At 39.5% G+C, this 19906-nt stretch overlaps 1 protein-coding gene across 1 annotated transcript; it reads left to right on the top strand.

Annotated features, from left to right (window-relative positions):
* Positions 1 to 1213: 1213 nt before the first annotated feature.
* smox (spermine oxidase) lies at positions 1214 to 18158 on the top strand. The gene is made up of 7 exons (XM_054604263.1): positions 1214 to 1289; positions 6904 to 7138; positions 8808 to 9034; positions 12007 to 12180; positions 13281 to 14025; positions 15140 to 15300; positions 17673 to 18158. The coding sequence occupies exons 2-7, from the start codon at positions 6931 to 6933 to the stop codon at positions 17823 to 17825; spliced, it is 1668 nt and encodes a 555-aa protein (XP_054460238.1). The 5' UTR covers positions 1214 to 1289; positions 6904 to 6930; the 3' UTR covers positions 17826 to 18158.
* Positions 18159 to 19906: the final 1748 nt, after the last annotated feature.

Here is a 19906-nt window from a genome sequence, read left to right on the forward strand (position 1 = left end):
GTGAGAAATTAAACAACGACCCAAAAATATTTTCAGAAGGTGTTAAGTTACCCTTTAAAGCGCACACATCATAAAAAACTCACTTTTTCAGGGCCTACCAACCCACAAAGTATGTAATAAGACAACACAGTCAGTTTTTTGGGGGTCTGTCTAGATCAGAAATAAACATGGGTTTAAAAAAGCGATTCACATTTGTCCCTTGCCGGCTCAATATAATATACCGCCACCCATTGAGTATCTCCACCCGCTGTGATTTGATTCATTTAACTGTGGAATTTCGGCAAGGTCAAACTCTGATTGTGTCAAACCTCTATTGGATGTTTGCTGTGAGCGTTGAGTGTCACACATTACATTTTCAATGGGCCAACACATCGACACTCACACTGCCACACATCGATAGTCAGCGGTGTAAAAAAAATGCTATGTTATTCTTACGTAAAATCTCAGTTTAAGACAGATGGTGAATACAGGTATATTCAGACAGACAGTATAAGTAAAATCATATTTTTTTTGAACATTAAAACCGGTAAACATGTTATAGTAAAGACCCAAAATACAAGTATGAACCTGGAAGTGAGCATTAAATGTCCCCTTTAATGTGAAATACTATTTTACATGATAAACAACATGTGACCATATTGGAAATGATGTTTCACATTGCAGGATATTTTCACATGATATCGTACATTTTGCACACGTTCTTGACACATGAAAAAGTTAATATACATAAGGCTACCTTGATCAGCATCATGTGACTACTATTATTATTATTATTATTATTATTATTATTATTATTATTATTATTATTATTATTATTATTATTATATTATTGGTGTAGTTGTTGTTGTTGTTTTTATTGTCACAGTGTTCAGCTCTTTATTATTTAGGCCTATGTATTAATTTCTTGCTTGTTTCCTTTGGTTTAAATTCATTCTTGTGTATAGCACACAGGAAGTGAATGTGTGTGTGTGTGTGTGTGTGTGTGTGTGTGTGTGTGTGTGTGTGTGTGTGTGTGTGTGTGTGTGTGTGTGTGTGTGTGTGTGTGTGTGTGTGTGTGTGTAAGTGTATACGCAGCAGCAGGCAGCTCCGTGACAGCAGGCTTCAGCAGAGGGCTGGTCTTTGTCGTCATCCCTGCTCATATTTAATTAATGAGAAGGCAGCGGCTACGGGAAAACTGGCTGCTTCTGGTTTCCAGGCATAAATACAAAGCGTAGCCGGTCTGAGGGAAAACGGGCACAAAGGAAAGCGGAGCACTCTGAGGTTTTAAAGCTGAAGACCACGAGAGTCAGGTAACCAGCTGCTCTACTAAAAAAAAAAACCCACATTTAACAGAAATATTATTTTACAGCGGGACGGTGGGGGATGGCGACTGCGGCGATATAAAATGTTGACCCAAACAGAGCAGTGTGTTTGTATACGTAGGCTTCATGTCTCTGGGAATACAGTGAGGACCGCTCACTGACTGTAGCTGTCAGCGCTGCCAGCGTCCGCACATACATTATGCTGAATGTCACCAGGATGTTTGTGTTGATAAAAGAGGAAAAAACCGCTACTCGTACAAACTACATCTAAAACGGTGTTTACTCAGGTCCCATGAACGGTTAGTTACACTGATGCAGTGGAGGTCGTTTAATGGGACAAAACTACCCTGCCTGGTGGAGAAAAAAAAGGTGGATTTCTGAGTTTTTCCTCTATTTGTCCACAATAAACTGTGTTTAGGCTTTTGTTTTGTTTTGTGTGTGTCATTGTGAAAAGGTGTTATTTCAAGGAGAATTCATCCGAGTTAACTCACTGAACTTGTTCGCTTTGTTTCAAACTGCTGCCACTTTGGCATCCCAGCTTATACGTGGCAGTAAAGGATTTTCCTATGCAGATGAGTTTCCAGTCAGGCAGCATGTAAGATGACATCAAACACGTTGTTCTTCTCTTTTAGAAATTAGTCACGTAACCAGTTACAACTTTTCATTGTCATTCAATGATTTGCATTTTGGTACTAGTTTCAAACAAGCTACATTTTCTAAAAGGGTTTTTGAATTTGAACTAATTGCTGTTTTTATGGTTAATGAATAGTGTACTAATGCTTTATAGGTCAGTAGGATCTACTAATAACAGATCAAAAAAAGCTCAGGTTAAGTCAAGAAAAATGCCATTGCTTTCTCACTTTCTAACAAGCCTGCACTTGGAAATGTTAATCTGTGAGTAAGAATGTTTACACTTGTTAATAAAAAAAATAGATTTTGGTTTAAGTAAGTGGTCTAACCAGAGTTTTACAACCTGGCAAGCCAAAAGTTGCCCTTATTACTGGCTAATAACGGATCTATATTAGTTTTAAATGCTTTATTAACTCTTAATAAAGCCATTATTTAAAAATGATAAACTCTTTATAACAGGGGGCTTATTAGAAAGTGATATCCCCAAAAAATGTTCAAGGCTTTCCTGTGTTTTTTGTTAATTTACAGAAATATACACTGACATTTTTTGTTTATTTCTGCTATCTTTCTCTGTGGTGATAATGTTCCTACTATCATTGTGTAATTGAATGCTTTAAGCCAGTTTGTATCTTTTGGGAATATTACAACTAGTCTCAGTGCACTCTTTATCTGCACCAGGGGAACATACAGAGTGGTGTACAGTAGCACAGCGGTGGAGCGTGTGTGTGCGTGATGCCTCCACTCCATCGTCCCAGTTTAGGAAAATCCAGCAGGGACCACACTGCTTTTTTTGTTTGATGTAGAGATGTAGGCATTTTTTTACCATGCTAATACTCACACGCAACTGATAAAAGAAAATGCAGATGTGAGTGTGGTCACAGCTGGACAGAGCAATGTCCACAATTTAAGGAGAGAGGAGAGCCAAAGAGATGAGAGACGGGAAGTCAGACTCATTAATTCAAGATATTCCTGCTCAAGGCTGGCCCTGCTCGTGAAAAGGCCACAGGCAGATGCACTGTATGGTAGATTGCCATTTCTAGGTCAGTGGTAACCCCCTCCCTCTTCGCTCCACCCCACCCTGAGCCACCTATCTACCCAAGGCCAGCCGAAACAGTAATCTGCAGTGGGGTGTAAAGCATGAGGCGGCATGTGGCGAGAGTATAAACCAGCCGTGGAATAATTACAACCAACCAGGGATGAACGCACAATCTGTTACAGGGCCAGTGTGTGATGTGATTAAAGGCTGTTAATGAATTAGACGTGTCATTCATTTAAAACCAGTGTTTCTTATGTATTGATACATTTATTTATTTTTATTTTTTACTAAAATGGGCTTTATTTTATAGGTCAAGCACAGCATTAACAGATTAAGATTGAACATTGAATCTTTAAAGCTATAAAAGGGAGTTTTGGATCCAAAATTGTTACAGCTTAAATGTTGTTTTCCTGCATTATAATATAGTGACACAATCTTCGTACCTTATTTGACTTATTCAGTGAAAAGTTAAAGCCTAAACCGAAAATATTTTATGAGGAAAAATATGCCAAAAAATGTAAACATCTGTGTAAAACGATCAGCTGCCCTCTGATATTTCTTGGCAGGAAACATTCACACCCTATATAATTGTACCTTATTATAATAATTTAATGTTTTTATCTGGACTTCACATACATTACACTTCATCAGAAGGGATTTGACTGGCTGCAAGTTATAAACCATTATTATTCATAGACGTACAACCTGCTGCCAATCTTAATCATTAATCTTAAACGTATGACATGATATTCATATATATGTACACAAAAAAACACGTACTTAAAATATAGCTCAAACAAAACAAAACAACCAACAAAATACAACCGATACAATATTTTACCACAAACAAAACAATCTCATCTACCTCTGCATCCTGATTTGGTCAGAAATGTTGTTTACATTTGTCATTCGCCACAAAGCATTGTCCTCCTGTGACCCCTCACCTCTAACAGATGTGAAATATAAAGAGCAGCAGTCAGAGTACTACAACTACTGAAAACATCCATTAAAAAGAAACTCGTACTATCTATTCTTTAACAAGCCAGACATGTTATAACTCAGGAAACAAACATATCAGCCTCAATTCAAGGAAAAGGTTCAATGAAGAAGTGTCACAGAAAAAACTTTTGTTGGTTTGTTTGTGCAACATTGTGAATAAACCTTCTTTCAGCATCTCTATCACTTAAGATGATTCTGCTATTGATATTTGATTGTTACAAAAATAGAAAATTAACCAACTTCACCCTTATCTTTTCTTTGAAGCCCAAAAATGAGTCCATTCATGTTGATGTTGCATCAATGTTTCATCTGCAGATTCGGGGAATCCAACTGATGATTAAATGTGTAGTTAAACTGTATTTTTGGTGTTAATTCAAAGTATTCATGTCTGAGTGAGGTCCAGAGAAAGAGAAAGATACAGAACTGGAACTGAAACGTGGCTTTATTTGGGTCAAACAAAGACGTATTTCAGCGTAACTCTGTGGTTTAGCAGTAATGTGGTGGCCACTGTGCAGATTGTAGTCTCCAAGGATTTCGCAAAATGGATAAATTACTTTATTGTAACATATAATTTTATGTCCCAATGCACCAATATAGTAAATTTTCCAGAAAATCAAGTATATCTGCCTAATTAAAGAAACCACATCAAATCACGTGAACATCCAATACTGCCACAAAGCAAACCAGTTCATTGACTTGCTACAGCAGAAAGATTTATATTTTTTTCTCAATATATATTGTCATATTGTCACTCCAAATGGAAACGCCTGATCATTAGATCTATGCCATGTCTGACCCACTTTCAGGCCGAGGGTCGTGAGGTCAGATTAGATGACCTGTGTTTTCACCCGTCCAGATCAGCAGGTTTAAACCCACATCTGTGTTGGAGGGCAGTGGTCAACCAAGACTCTGGTAGACTATGAAACAGGAAGTTACAGAGGTTTACAGAAATCCATGCATATGTCCTCTTCAACTTGACATCACATTCCGCTTCTTACAACATACGTTACCCCCACACACACATTTTCTTCTTGCAGCGCTGTCTTGTGGTTTCCTCTCTGACTCCCTTTGTCAGCTCTTCTGACTCCTACAGCTGAGTTGTCAAGATTGACAACTTGCTTAAAACACATTTTCACGAAAGTCAAAGTGGAATCAAGGTTAAAAACAAGCAACGATGTAAACTTTCCTCTTTCATAGTAATCTGGATTTGTAGTGTACACATACATGGAGGATAAAAGACTGATATACTTTTGATAATAACATCAACTGATCCTCCCTGCTATGTGATTTCAACCTGTGGGAAACATCCACATAGTAAATGTGCTGCCCTGTGTATAGTCAGTGTTGCTGTGGTAACAAAGCGGGGAGTTTGTGAATGTATGCGTGTGTGTATTGTGTAACAGCAGGATATCACCTTCTAACCTCAGAGAACTTGATATTATTAGTAATGCATGTCAGGACTGGGAAAACAGACCCGTTTAATATTAAAAGCTCTACAGTTATAACAGCATTCATCTTCTATGAAATACCGGCCACTTAATAATGTTACTGTAATTGGGTTAATTTCTCTCTTGGCTTGGACTCCCACTGTGTTATTCTCACACACAGCTGTCCATACATTCACAGCAAGCAGCCTCGTGTGCTGGAATAACAAGGTCACTTGTGTATTCTTCACTCTGAATGTTAGTGTCCCTGAGCAATTTCAGTATAATTTGAGAGGTGCAATAATGAATCATTTTTGTTTGTTTTCAATCTGTTCTCTGTCCGAAATAATAGAGTTGTGTCTCCACCTAACAGGGACTACTTGTTTGGCCTCATGCTCAATAAACAACGTGGTACAGCATGATACACAGCAGGTAGAAAAACGAATGTAAAGACGTCATGGAAGACATAATTAAATTAATCACAGTTTTAAATGCAGCTGTAAATGTGGGTCATATTAAGTGGAAAACTGATAAGAAACACTTATCAGCTATAAAAGATATCTGTGTAGTCAGTGCTTAATCAGCAACATTAGACAACAGGGCCTTAGAGAGGCTAAATTATTAAGTGTGAAGGTGCATTGGTCATTCTTTAAAGGATCATTTCAGCTAAATGATGTCAGTTGTGGTATCAGTAATGCAAAGTTTTTACATTTCTGCCTCTGAGAGATCTTCTTCTCCTCCACTCCACTATAATGGAGGTAAGGGGAATTACGTTTGTGGGACTCATAGCAATTAAATATTGGATTTAAAAATGTGATTTTTTTCCCTTCAATGTTATTGTCTACAGACCTCACTTCAACAATATTCAGAGTTTCGGCTAGAAGTGCTTATAGCATATTCTGTGGATTATCCAAAGCAACATGGACACGGTTTCTATTACTAAGGAGTCCTGAAATAATAATAATTATCTTGTATGCAGCATTGATTTGTTTGCATAACAAGAAATAGATCTTGTTTGCACAAGATCATTTATTGTGAGCACAAGGTGGATCTTATATTCAGTTGTAATCACATGTACACAAGATAAAACTGTTAAATATTTGGAGACTTTCAGGGCTTCATTGTTGCTGTATACTGTTATTGCTATTAACAATTCCTTTATATTGAGATTAATAATCTATACAATCTTGACAACGTATGCTAAACATAGAAAAACTGCATCAACCGAGAGAAGAAGTGATCTCTAGCTGAAAATATGATATAGGAGTGTATAGGAGGAAACATCCTGCAACCCGACATGACCCACCCAACCAGCAGTGTGTGAATTCGTGAGCTACTTACTTCAAAGTGCATTCTTTTTTTCAATGAATGTAATATGTCATTAATTTATTTTTACAGTTAAACTTAAAAATATGTTGAGTTTTCTTTCTTTCACACAATATTAATCTGCTCTATGACTCAATGCTATGATGGGGCCATTTTTGAACTTGAGTTTGTTACATTTTTCCCACAGACTCCATCGAAGAGGATCTTGGACGGCATGCAAAGTTGTGAAATTTCGTCAGACAGCACTGATGATCCTCTTAGTAGCGGCCTACGAACTCATCGGCAGCCTCGAATAGTAGTGATTGGTGCTGGCTTGGCCGGCCTTGCTGCAACTAAGATCCTACTGAAAAACGGCTTCACGGATGTCACTGTCCTAGAGGCTTCAGACCACGTCGGCGGGAGAGTTCAAAGTGTTCAGCTCGGTGAGAGTCTCTGTCTGCCTGTTGTTACATCAAACTATGCATCTTATCCTTGTAACTTATCTATGACTAACACCTTTAACACTGAAACCATGCCCTGTGCAACACATTTATTTGGTACAATACCTCTGCCTTTCCATTTTTGTAAACATACAGCAATTTAATTGGTTATTATAGATTTTCTTTCTTTAACTAAGAGCATTATTTTAGTTCAAATGTCTCACAATCCATCAAGCAAATCCTGATGAAAAAGCAACTACAAAGTGGTAACAATCCATCAGTGAAACTTGAAGTAACAGCTCGAAATATTGCAAATCATGCTCATTTACTCTCTTGCAGAGGGTTAGATGAGAAGATTGGTACCTCCGTGTAGCTAAATATAACCAAATAGAGTTAATGGATGGCTAGCCCAGCTTGGCATAAAGACTGGGAGCCTGATGAAACAGTTAGCCTCCAGGAGGTGACTATTAACCAACTGATAACTCCCTGTTGAGCCACAACATGCCATTAACACTTTAGGTTTTTACACAGATTAAATAAACAGGATATAATGTGTTAATTAGTGGGCTTTAGAAGTGCCAGTAGACATATTTTTTGTTCTTCAGACAGAGCCAGGCAAGCTGTTTCCAGTCGCGTTCTCTCTCCTGGCTGTAGCTGCGTATTTAGCGCACAAACTATTTCTTTAAGTCCATCAATATGTGTTTTTATTCTGTAGGAATGTTGTTACATATCACTGCAATGCCAAGAAATACACTATTCAAAATCTGGTTCACTTAGAGAATATCAAGTAACAATTTCACATGTTTCTCTCTTGGATCCACACAAAACACTAATTTACTGTTGATACAAGAACAAAGAATCTTCAGATACAAGATGGAGTCACAAATCTAAGAGTTACTTTGCAGAAACAGCCTCTTTCATATTAAAATACACTGCATCTGTTTTTTATATTTTTTATTACAGGTCAAATTGAGTTAGATTAGATTACTGCTAATATTTACACAGGTCACCAGTCCAATCAGCCAGCCATACAGTGACGCTTTGTTTCCTTAAATAACCTGAATAATTGCGCTTATCGGATGCTTGTCTAGTTCCAAGAGAAATAAGGGTGATTTCCACTTCATCTGCTCGAGCAACGATGGTAGACTTTTATCAACAAAGTCAACTGAACTGCAGTTCTTACACCAGAGGAAGTCTCATTGCAAAATCTTTCAACTGGCAAGAACAAACAAGTAGGGAACAACAGCTGCTCGCAGCACCGATACATGTATTCACATAAAAGAGGTCAAACGTAAAAACATACATTCTGCACTGATAAATGTAAACTTGTATGTGAGGCACACGGATATGTTATATAAATGCCTGTTTATGTACCGAGACGTAATGTAATCATGGAAGCATTCAGCCATAACTGTCTTTGCATTGGCCTGTTTTTTAATATATATATATATGAATCTAAAAAAAATGCAGTGTGTTACGCCATCATCCTCAGGAAATATATCAAATTAATGGTATTCCAGTGGGCTAAAGCAACTTCAATGTGTTAATTAAATTGGCCTCCTCCTTGAACTGTCCATTTATGTAAAACTCGGGTGTGTTTGTGCCTTAACAAAGCAGAGTTCAAAGAGATCTTTTTCTTTCAAACTCACATTCATCTGTGTGTCTTTTGTAGGAAAAGCAACTTTGGAGCTTGGAGCCACCTGGATCCATGGAGCCAATGGGAACCCAGTGTACCACCTGGCAGAGGACAACGGGCTGCTGGAGCACACCACAGACGGAGAAAGGAGTGTGGGACGCATCAGCCTGTACACTAAGAATGGAGTGGCTCACTACCAGACCAACATCGGGAAGAGGATCCCCAAAGACCTGGTGGAGGAGTTCAGTGACCTGTACAACGAGGTACGAGGACACATATGCACACAGGCACGCATGCGGTATTGAATTCACTTATATGCACAAATGAATGCATGCACTGAAAAGAGCGCAGAGAGTCTCACTGTTCAGGCTGCCTTTTATCAAAATATGTTTATGCACATTAAGTTATGGAGCATTGCCATAGTAACTAGTGGAAAGCCCCTAAAAATACAAATGCTCTGTGGTCAAATATTTTTCAAACCTGCAAAATAATATATTCAATTCATGGCGATCCCAAAGTTTCTGCGGATAAAAAAACATGTTGAATACGCAGAATTTAGCAAAACGTGTGATGAAATGTGACAGACATCTAGAATATTTCCTCTTCATAGGAAGGTGCAGCCATAAATAAACAGATACATGAGATTGAATAGAGAATATGTCAGAAACATAGTGAATAGTTTTACTGTTATTTAAAAAAAAAACATAAAAAACTGTCAAATGAATAGCACCAAGACTGTGAACTTTAAGTAAAATATCTATAAATGTCTTTTTTAGAAGTTTTTGCAGGGATACAATTATGAATTTACAGATTTTCCCAAAATGACCATGCTGTTTTTAACAACCTTAAAGTTACTGAAGGGGATATAAAAGCCACTTTTAACATCCATCACAACATTACTAAAAATGTCTTTAAGGTGAAACAGTAAAATATCCATCGAAGCATGCTGAACTTTAGAAGTAATGGCAAATTTCGTTGGTCCAGTTCTCTGCTCTGAGAGGAGCATTTACAGAGAGGAGGTATACAACATATATCATCACTATCCCTTGGTACATCTCTGTTTTCTGTGTGATCTCAGGTCCAAAATGTCCCACCCATTCTGTCCCCTCGTGTTAAATCTTCTAAATGGAAGTTCACACCTCAAACACTAACACCTTTACAGCTACAGTGGCAGTTTCAGCGTCTTAAAGACTTGATTTATTCTTTCATTGTCTTCTTTTTGCAGCCCTGCATAGTCATCTTGTGCACCTTATTCTAGTTTTCTTTCCACCTTAGAAAATCCTCATCATGCTTTCTGTGTCTGTTGACTATATTGTGCTCTTTGAAACTAACTGGCTATTTTGGGATATATGAATAAAGTTGACTTGACAAGGCTTCTAATGACTCCAAGTCTCCAGGATGTGTGTTTTCAATAGCTGGTGTAATGAAAAGAGAGAATAAAATTAGACCATGCGTCAGATTCACCTCACTTTTGTCACTTTTTGTGACATCCTTCAGCCCTCACTGACGTGCTTCAGAGTGATGAAGACCAGGTTTATGGTGAACTGCAGCTCCTGAAAGTTAACTGAAATGAAGCACTAACTTTTACCATTTATTCATGTATTATATTTTTTTGTATGCATTTGCAAATACATGTGCAGCATATCCTTTTGGAAGAGTCACATCTTGTGTTTGGCTTATATGGTTCATGTTTTAATCATTTCCCCAGTGTGTGTGTGGCATAACACTGTTTGTCTTGAGCAGGATGTAAAGGCTAAGCATACATATCATCCATATTCAGATAAAGGCAAGCGCTGTATTCAGGAGCTGTACGACATACAAAGTAAAGCTTGCTGCCAATTAGGTTTGGTTGGAGAAAGGGCAGTTATAACCGTCTTGTATAAGCAGCACAGGGGCTAATCATGTGTGTTTTTTTATCACGGAGGGCTGTAAAATTATACTGTGTCCTCTCTTTAAAGAAACACTTATTTTTTACCTCTTTTTAAAGGTATGTTCTGCCATATATTGTAAACAATATGCAATAATTGAATCTGTAACCGATCAGTGTTTGGTTCATGTTGTGTATGTTTGAGTGCTAACAGACCATTTCTACAGCAAGCTGTTATATATAACTTACCTGATAATTCATATTTATTTTTATTTTCTATTATATAGATATAAAGATAGATAGAATACTTAATCTAAATGTCATAGCAGCCTGACACAGTGAAATATAAGACGATAAAACAAACAGATTCAAATACATGTTACATATAAAGTCGGTCATAAGGACAATAAATAATTCAAGTGATCTGAAAATTTCTTGATGTGCAAACTGCAGTGTTATAAAGTCTGTTATCACACGGCAGGTTTGATCTCCCTTATAGCTCCTTTGCACGATAGGGTTGAATTATTAATCTGTTTAAGTATTCTATTAATTTGTTGGTCTACAAAATGTCAGATAATAATAAATGTACTTGTCAGAATTTCCCCAAAGCCAAAGTTGAGAAATTCAGATTGCTTCTTTTTTTTCTGACCAACAGCCCCAAACCCCAAAATATAGTTTACTATCACAGAAGAAAAAGAAAACTATAAAGTATTCACATTCAAGAACCTGAAGCCAGTGAAAGTATGCAAACCTTTGATCAAAATTTCATCAGAATTTTCTGACAATAATCTAATCCATCAATCAATCAATCTCCAACACCATAATGAATTCAATCAAAGTTATGTTTCATTATCAAGTTATAATGCTAAAATGTAAGCAGAGCTTGTCTTCAGCTAATGCTCCACTTTACCCAGTAATAAATGAAACACTTACAGTAGTTGTTCTGCAGGTTTTAGTTAAAGACTTTTAGTTTTAACTTCATTAACTCAAAGTAAACACAGTCCACATTCATACTGTAAATGTTTGAATTTCACTGGCGTTGTTTTACTTGCTAGGTGACATATCACCTCTGTGCTGCACCTTGTCAGTGTATCAAGACGTCTCTTTTTCTACTTTCTTCTTTCCGTTTTCTTCTCCTTAACAATTTGCTGCTCTTATAGCTGCTGGCAGGAGTTCTTATTAATGATCTGTGATTTGTGCTATCTGTGGGGTTTCTCCATCATGCTGCACGTTACCATTTAAAACAATCAAGCACTGAACTGATCTATTCTGAGCTCAACTAAACTGGTTTATTTTTCTTCTGTCTCGTTCCTTGACATCCTTTTTGTTGCTTTCCTCCTGATTACCCTCCGACTCTCCCCTCTCTAGGTGTATGAGCTGACTCAGAAGTTCTTCCAGGATGGGAAGCCTGTCTGCGCTGAGAGCCAGAACAGCGTCGGCATCTTTACGCGGGACGTGGTGCGCAAGAAGATTATGTTGGATCCTGATGATTCTGAGAGCACCAAGAAACTCAAACTGTCCATGCTTCAACAGTACCTCAAGGTGTGTGTGAGCCTCGCATTCATGAATCATCATGAGAGAAGAGAGGAAATTATACATAGTCTGTATACAAACATACATTTTCAATTATATTAAATCAGAGAAAAGGCAGCAAAATTGTTGAGAACATGCAACTAGCAGTCTGTAGTGTTTTAACTCCAACTTTTAGTATCGACTCAGCTCGCTTGGAACCTCGACAGAGGTGATAACAAATTAAGTACCAAGTATCAGGTACTCACCACAACTTTAGTCAAAAGAAAACAACAAGGCAGATGTCATAAAAACATCCAAGAACTAAAACCGCAGCCCCCTTAGGTTATTGTCTGCATGAAAACACCTTAATTGAAATTTTTGCTCGCTGGTGTTTGTTATCAACAGCCATTTAATATATTCATGTGGGTGCTACATCACTGCTACATTCCTTTGACTGCTCCTTCATACGCTACCGCCCACAGACAAAGACACAGAAACCAGAGCATGTAGTGAACTAAAGGCAGAGAAGAGACAGACGGTTGCGGCACATTGGCCACCAGCTAACCGCTACCATGCTCTGCTCACTATTGAATGAGCCACGAGTTTGCTAATGTGATCAAAATGTCGTCCGATTCGCTAAAAATGGAATTTAAACAAAATGGAATTAAAACTAAATGAAACCATCTTATACATAAGAGACATTTGACAACACAGCGGCTTAAAAAAGAACCTGTAAGAATCAAGGTGCAAAAGTGCTAAGTGCTTGTGTATTCATTGCACATTGCTCTATTACACTATGATTTAGCATTGTAGTTCAGAAGCTTGATGGAGGCTGGTACTTAAGATTGTTTCAAGCGGTTTGATTTGCACTTTGGCACACTGATTCTTCAGAGGTTCATATTCGGAGAAGAGGCGATGTTGAGAGTCCCCAGTGATTTCTATTTCATGACTGCCTGCTCGTACAAGCTCTGTAGTCTTTCTTCACTATTACCTTCGTTGCACTGTTAGGTTGCCAAACCATGCTGTCATTCTGTATCTAAAGATGCTCTCTAGGATCACCCAGTAGAACATCAGCATTATCTGGTTTCTGACTTCATCCACTCTCTGTGATGATATTTCTCCTGTTTCAGGTGGAGAGTTGTGAAAGCAGCTCTCCCAGTATGGATGAGGTGTCTCTGAGTGAGTTTGGCGAGTGGACAGAGATCCCTGGTGCACATTATGTCATTCCTGAAGGTTTCATGAAGGTCGTGGAGCTCCTGGCCCAGGACATCCCCTCTCGCACGGTCTGCCTTAGCAAACCGGTCCGCTGCATCCACTGGAACTACTCAGCCCAGCATCAGGAGGTGATCGCCAAGAGCGGCGACACCCATCAGGACAACAACCACAACGACAACAACCACGGCTGCCAACCCCGACAGGACCCTCTGATCCTGGGTCCCCCCATTTACGTGGAGTGTGAGGACGAGGAGTGGATCACAGCTGACCACGTGATCATCACAGCTTCTCTGGGCGTCCTGAAGCAGAACCACGAGGCCATGTTCTCCCCCTCTCTGCCTGAGGACAAAGTGCTCGCCATCGAGAAGCTGGGCATCAGCACCACCGATAAGATATTCCTGGAGTTTGAAGAGCCCTTCTGGAGCCCCGAGTGCAACAGCATCCAGTTTGTGTGGGAGGATGAGGCTCAGCTAGAACAGCTGGCCTACCCGGAGGAGCTGTGGTACAAGAAGATCTGCAGCTTCGACGTCCTCTACCCGCCCGAACGCTACGGCTACATGCTGAGCGGCTGGATCTGCGGGCAGGAGGCGCTGTACATGGAGCGATGTGATGACGAAACAGTGGCCGAGACCTGCACTGAGCTGCTGAGGCGCTTTACAGGTCAGGACACGTACACACAAGGAAACAGAGCTGTGTATTGTGGGCCAGTGTTACACCATAGAAGCTTCTGTGGGCTTCCTGGGTTGATATTTAGACAAGAACAATTTCTCTGTGTCTTTTCATACCATGTTTGTTTTATTGAATCCTTATTTAACCACAGAAATTATCAAAATAATCATTATAAAAGATAAGACAACTTCCGTCTTCCAACTCTCTTTCTAGTTAATCCTTCACTAAGAATCAATAATGTAAAACTAACACGATAGCCCGGCAAGGGTGTGACTGAATGATTCAGACAAATAGTTGGGTTGGGTCATTGTGTGCCATACAAGGAAATGCTTCAGGTGTGATGTAAGTAGCTTTTTTCAAGACAAAGGGTTGTCAGATAATACAGCTGGATGACTAAGGTGACTGTTTGTGTGTCCAGTAAGCAGCAGCTAACTGATCTGATATGTTACCACCACATAAGCAACACTGAGCTGAAGGATTGATCATGATGTTGGATAAGGAGAAGATGTCTTTACTTTAACTCACATGTGATCAATACGGTTCATTTTCTCAGAAGCTTTCCCAATGTTGCTACTACTAGTTACCTAGAAATGCAGCACTTGTGAAACAGATTGCAGCATAGACTATAAAAGGTTTCATCACATGACTATAGGTTGACTCAATGTTTGTGAATAGATTAGTTAAATGCGTCGATACTGTAAGAATGAGTCAGAAAATCCCTCAGAAGAGTGATTGCTTCAGAAATAGGTCACAGTGTAAGTGAAGAAGCAGTGACTGTCACTTCATGATGAGATCATAGGACTTCCTATAGATTGCAGACAGTAAATCACACAGAGACGCCACACACACGCACATTCCTCATTTAGGTCAATGTGGTTTAATCCCTTCAGCTGTTGCTTAATTACATATACACTCGCTGGTGCCTTTCTGCTTAAAGAGGGTCACGAATTGATCAGAGTTGGCAGATTAGACGAAGTGAAAGGCCTCAACTCACAGCCTACCACATTCTTAATTTGAACTAGTTTAGTTTTGTAATGTACTGGATGTTTGTAGACACCAGACTGTCCATGATCGTCGTAAAGTTTCTCTGTCCGTCTGTCCACAGGGAACCCCGACATTCCTAAGCCCTGGCGTGTCCTGCGCTCCTCATGGGGCAATAACCCCTTCATTCGAGGCTCCTACTCCTTCACCAGGGTGGGATCCAGCGGTGGGGACTGTGAGAGGCTGGCCATGCCGCTGCCTTATGCCAACAGCACCAAGGCTCCGGTAAGACACCCACAAGACCACACAGTGGGTGGACTGAGTTATAAAAACACCTCGCCCATTGAAAGCAATTCAGTAGCCCTGAAAATAATAACCTTTGTGAGGGTTATAATGTTAGACTGTGTCAGAAAGGTGCCAGAATCAATTTGTAGTTATTGTTAGGCCAAAGTTAGTAGTGTGGGTATTGCCTTAATTAGTTGCATGCTTCTGTAATTGTGTGTAACGCACGCTGTGGTGTTCACCACCATGTCACATCGCAGCACATGCAGAAAATACAGCTGGTGTCAGGGGTTTGTGAAGGCTGTGTCTTGGCCTGCACTCCAGACCATGAAACCTGAGGTGTTCTGGGTGAAGGGGAAAAGGGGCTGGGGGGTGGGTCTGTGCACTCACTTGACACTGTTGAAGGAATGGTATGACCCCTCCGCTGAAGTCCTCCAACCCTGTCAAACTGAAATCTGAGGGCCTTAAGGAAAGTTACTGTGTGAGTGTTGAAAATTATTATATTCCTTTATTGATCCCCATGGGGGAAATTCAAGTGTTGCAGCAGCTCAACTACACAGACACAGACAATAAATACATACTATACAATACTATACAACTACACAGACAATAAATACACATACTATACAACTACACAGACAATAAATACACATACTATACAACTACACAGACAATAAATACACATACTATACAACTACACAGACAATAAATACACATACTATACAACTACACAGACACAGACAATAAATACACATACTATACAGCTACAGACACAGACAATAAATAAATACACATACTATACACATACTACACACAGACACAGACAATAAATACACATACTATACAGCTACACAGACACAGACAATAAATACACATACTATACAACAAAATAAAGATAGAACAGGAATAAAAATGTACATGTATATCCACATAGGGGGGTCTGGTCAGCATGTTGACAGACTGTGGTCTCCGCTGTTGTTATACAGTCTGATGGCAGTGGGCACAAATGAGCGTCTGAAGCGCTCCGTCCTGCTCTTTGGCAGAATCAGCCGATGGCTGAATGAGCTGCCCAGCTGCCACAGTTCCTCATGGAGAGGGTGAGAGGGATTGTCCAGGATGGCTCCGAGTTTGGCCTTCATCCTCCTCTCACCCACTGACTCCAGACTGTCCAGCTCCAGACCCACCACAGATCTGGCTTTCCTCACCAGCTTGTTGAGTTTGTTGGCATCTCCAGTCCTGATGCCACCACCCCAGCACACCACAGCAAAGAAGAGGGCGCTGGCTACCACAGACTGGTAGAATGCCTTGAGCAGTTTATTGCACACATTGAAGGACCTCAGCCTCCTCAGGAAGAACAGCCTGCTCTGTCCTTTCCTGTAGAGGGCATCAGTGTTGTGTGTCCAGTCCAGTTTATTGTTTATCTGCACCCCAAGGTACTTGTAGGACTCAACCCTCTCCACTTCCCCTCCCTGAATGAAAACAGGGACAGGGGGCTTCTGTTCCTCTGGTAGTCCACCACAAGCTCCTTGGTCTTGCTGATGTTGAGCTTCAGGTGGTTGTTGCTGCACCATGTGATGAAGCTCTCAGTCAGTCCTCTGTACTCCTCCTCGTTGTCCCTGGTGATACATCCAACAATGGAGGAGTCATCGGAAAACTTTTGGAGGTGGCAGGAACCAGAGTTGAAGCGGAAGTCCGAGGTGTAGAGAGTGAAGAGGAACGGTGCCAGTACAGTTCCTTGGGGTGCGCCGGTGTTGCTGATCACAGACTCAGAGACACAGCCATCCACCCTGACGTACTGTGGCCGGCCTGTGAGGTAGTCTGTGATCCAGGAAGTGGTGTCGGGGTGCAGGTTCATCTCCAGCAGCTTCTCTCTCAGTAGGGAGGGCTGGATGGTGTTGAAAGCACTGGAGAAGTCAAAGAACATGACTCTCACAGTGCTTCCCGGCTTCTCCAGGTGAGAGAGGGCCTTGTGTGTCAGGTAGATGATGGAGTCCTCCACCCCGATGTGTGGCAGATAGGCGAACTGTAGTGGGTCCAGGAAAGCTGTAAGCTGGGTCCTCAGGTGCCGCAGAACCAGTCTCTCCAGGGTCTTCATGACATGTGATGTCAGGGCCACAGGTCTGTAGTCGTTAAGACCGCTGGGACGACTCTTCTTCGGCACCGGGACAATGCAGGACGTCTTCCAGATTGTGGGCACCTTCTTCAACCTCAGGGAGAGATTGAAGAGGTGCCTGAGAGGAGCTGAGAGGAGAAAATAGAAAATAGTGTATCGCAGGAGGCCAAAAAAATGTCAGGATGACATTGACGGCTCTTGTTTTGAACCTGGTGGTCTTCTTCTCTCAATTTTCTCTCTTCCTCCCCTCCTCCTTCCTCAGCCTCTACAGGTCCTGTTCGCTGGAGAGGCAACCCACAGAAAATACTATTCCACTACCCACGGTGCTTTGCTGTCAGGACAGAGGGAGGCCACTCGTCTAATAGAGATGTACCAGGACTTGCACAGAGCTGAAACCACAAAGCCTAATATGTAAAATAAAAGAAACCTCTGACTAGTGAAAAACATTACTGTTGAGTTTTTACGAATTTTATCCTGATGATTAAGTTATACTTTAAAACATAGCTCGGGCATTATTTCATTAATGAGTATTGTTTCTATTGTACTGTAGATTCAAATCACGCTAAATTTTTATTTGAGTTGTACTGTTCACGGTTGCCAATGGTGCTGTCATTTTTTTTTTTATCATTCTGTCATTACATTTTTTTAATCATTAATTTAATGTTTCTAATAACAGCATCTGTAATTTAACTTGTTTTTGTAAGTGCCTTCTGTACGTAACTTTATGTTATTTCAAAAATAATAGAAATGCTCAATAAAAATTGATAAAGTTTTAACAAAATAAAGGTTCTATCATCAATTAACAAGACGAGTTGACTCTTCTTAATTCGTTAAGACATTAAAACACACTAATGGTAGCCATAAGATATTTTTCACCTTTTCATCCACTTCTGTCCTCCTGAATATTTTCCAGGAAAGTACAACCACAATAAAGAGCTGTTTCCATACAATCACCCTTTAAATCAAGGAGAGCAAGGCAGACAGTGAGTGCACATGGAAAATAAAGAAAATGCTCCAAAGCCATAAAGGTGACAGATGGTGTTAGAACAGACCTCAATCCAGTCCTCACTCGTGTTGGAAAACGGTGGCAATCCTCTTCTTTAGTGACAAACACGATCAGAGGCTGAAAAGAGCAGGGAAAGTTTTAATTAACAACAGAAAAAAGGGAAATTAGTTTCAATATAGCAAGTAGCATGACAAACCACTCCAAGTGTTTTTAGTTTTGCACTCTCATAAAGTGCAACATACAAAGTGTTTAAAAGTAGTTAAAAAAGAATCTTGAAAAGAATAAATTAGTTGTTTTCTGGAAGATTAAATGATAATACACTGCTTCAATATCACAGACTCAAAATAACAAAAGGTGCAGAAATAGAACCCTGTGGAACACCATGTTGTTGTTGTTTCATCAGTTAAAAATTACAGCATTTGAAATTGAACTCAAATGACTCTAGTCAGCTCATGAAACCATCAGTGATGTAAGTATAAGTATTATATGTAAGTATTCAGTTTGTTTACTTATATAGGACTCCATTACTATTGAAAGTCATATATTTGATGTTTTACTTAGTATAAAAAAGTATAAAAAATTTAGTGTAAAAAACCACATGTATTCTGCGAAATGTAATTAAAGTATCAAAAGCATGAGTAATCATTAAAAAATTGTCTGGATGTCTAATTAAATTATTTTCCAAAAGAAATCAACTTCTCAAGAATGTTTATGGAAATTACTGTGAGAATCTTGAAACAAGACACAATAAGGGATAGCTGCTTTAAAACTAGTTGACTTTTATTTTACCATATTGAAATGATCTTAATACAATGGCAGATATTTCACCTGTTTTAATAAGACTTTTAGGACTTAATAATTTACTTAATGTTGCACTATGCAAAATGTTAATCTACAAATTAACCCAAGCCATCAGATAAAGTTGTAAAAGTGCAGTATTTCATCTAACATGTAGTCTAGTAGAGGACAAGTTGCACAAAATGCAGAAAATACCTCAAAACTGTAATAATTAAATGTTATAATACTGTAAATGTTTTTTCCACCACTTGAAATCATGCAATGTCACAATATGGTTTCATTACAAAAACCAAAAACATCCCAAAAGCCTTATTTACACTATTAGAGCTTTACCAGTCAAATCTGGGTTTTTTACACTTATTGTGAAGACTTTATTTAGAGCACGTGAAATCATTAAAAGTATAAGTATGATGGGAAACAGTTGAAGTTTAGACCAATTAGATTCAAAACCAAACAAGGGCCAAGAACACAGAGCGAATGCATTTTCTGGACGCCGACTACAAATATCAAGGAGCATCAGATGGTAACTTGGGGGAAGTGAAGGAACAGAAAGCCCAAAGTTCCAGTGAGAGAATGATATGCATCCAAAAATGTAACCTGCCAATGTTCAGAGTCAGTGCTTACACTGTTTATTTTTCTACTGATCGACAACCAGTGCTATAAAACAGGCTCTGTAATCTTGTGTTCAAAGA

The sequence above is a fragment of the Anoplopoma fimbria genome, chromosome 9 (genome assembly GCF_027596085.1).
Source record: "Anoplopoma fimbria isolate UVic2021 breed Golden Eagle Sablefish chromosome 9, Afim_UVic_2022, whole genome shotgun sequence".
Taxonomy (NCBI): domain Eukaryota; kingdom Metazoa; phylum Chordata; class Actinopteri; order Perciformes; family Anoplopomatidae; genus Anoplopoma; species Anoplopoma fimbria.

Excerpts from the sequence above, each read along its gene's own strand:
- smox (XM_054604263.1), top strand. The coding sequence starts at position 6,931 with ATGCAAAGTTGTGAAATTTCGTCAGACAGCACTGATGATCCTCTTAGT. Across the intron at positions 7,139-8,807 it reads AGTTCAAAGTGTTCAGCTCG|GAAAAGCAACTTTGGAGCTT; the intron begins GTGAGAGTCTCT and ends TGTCTTTTGTAG. Across the intron at positions 12,181-13,280 it reads TGCTTCAACAGTACCTCAAG|GTGGAGAGTTGTGAAAGCAG; the intron begins GTGTGTGTGAGC and ends CTCCTGTTTCAG.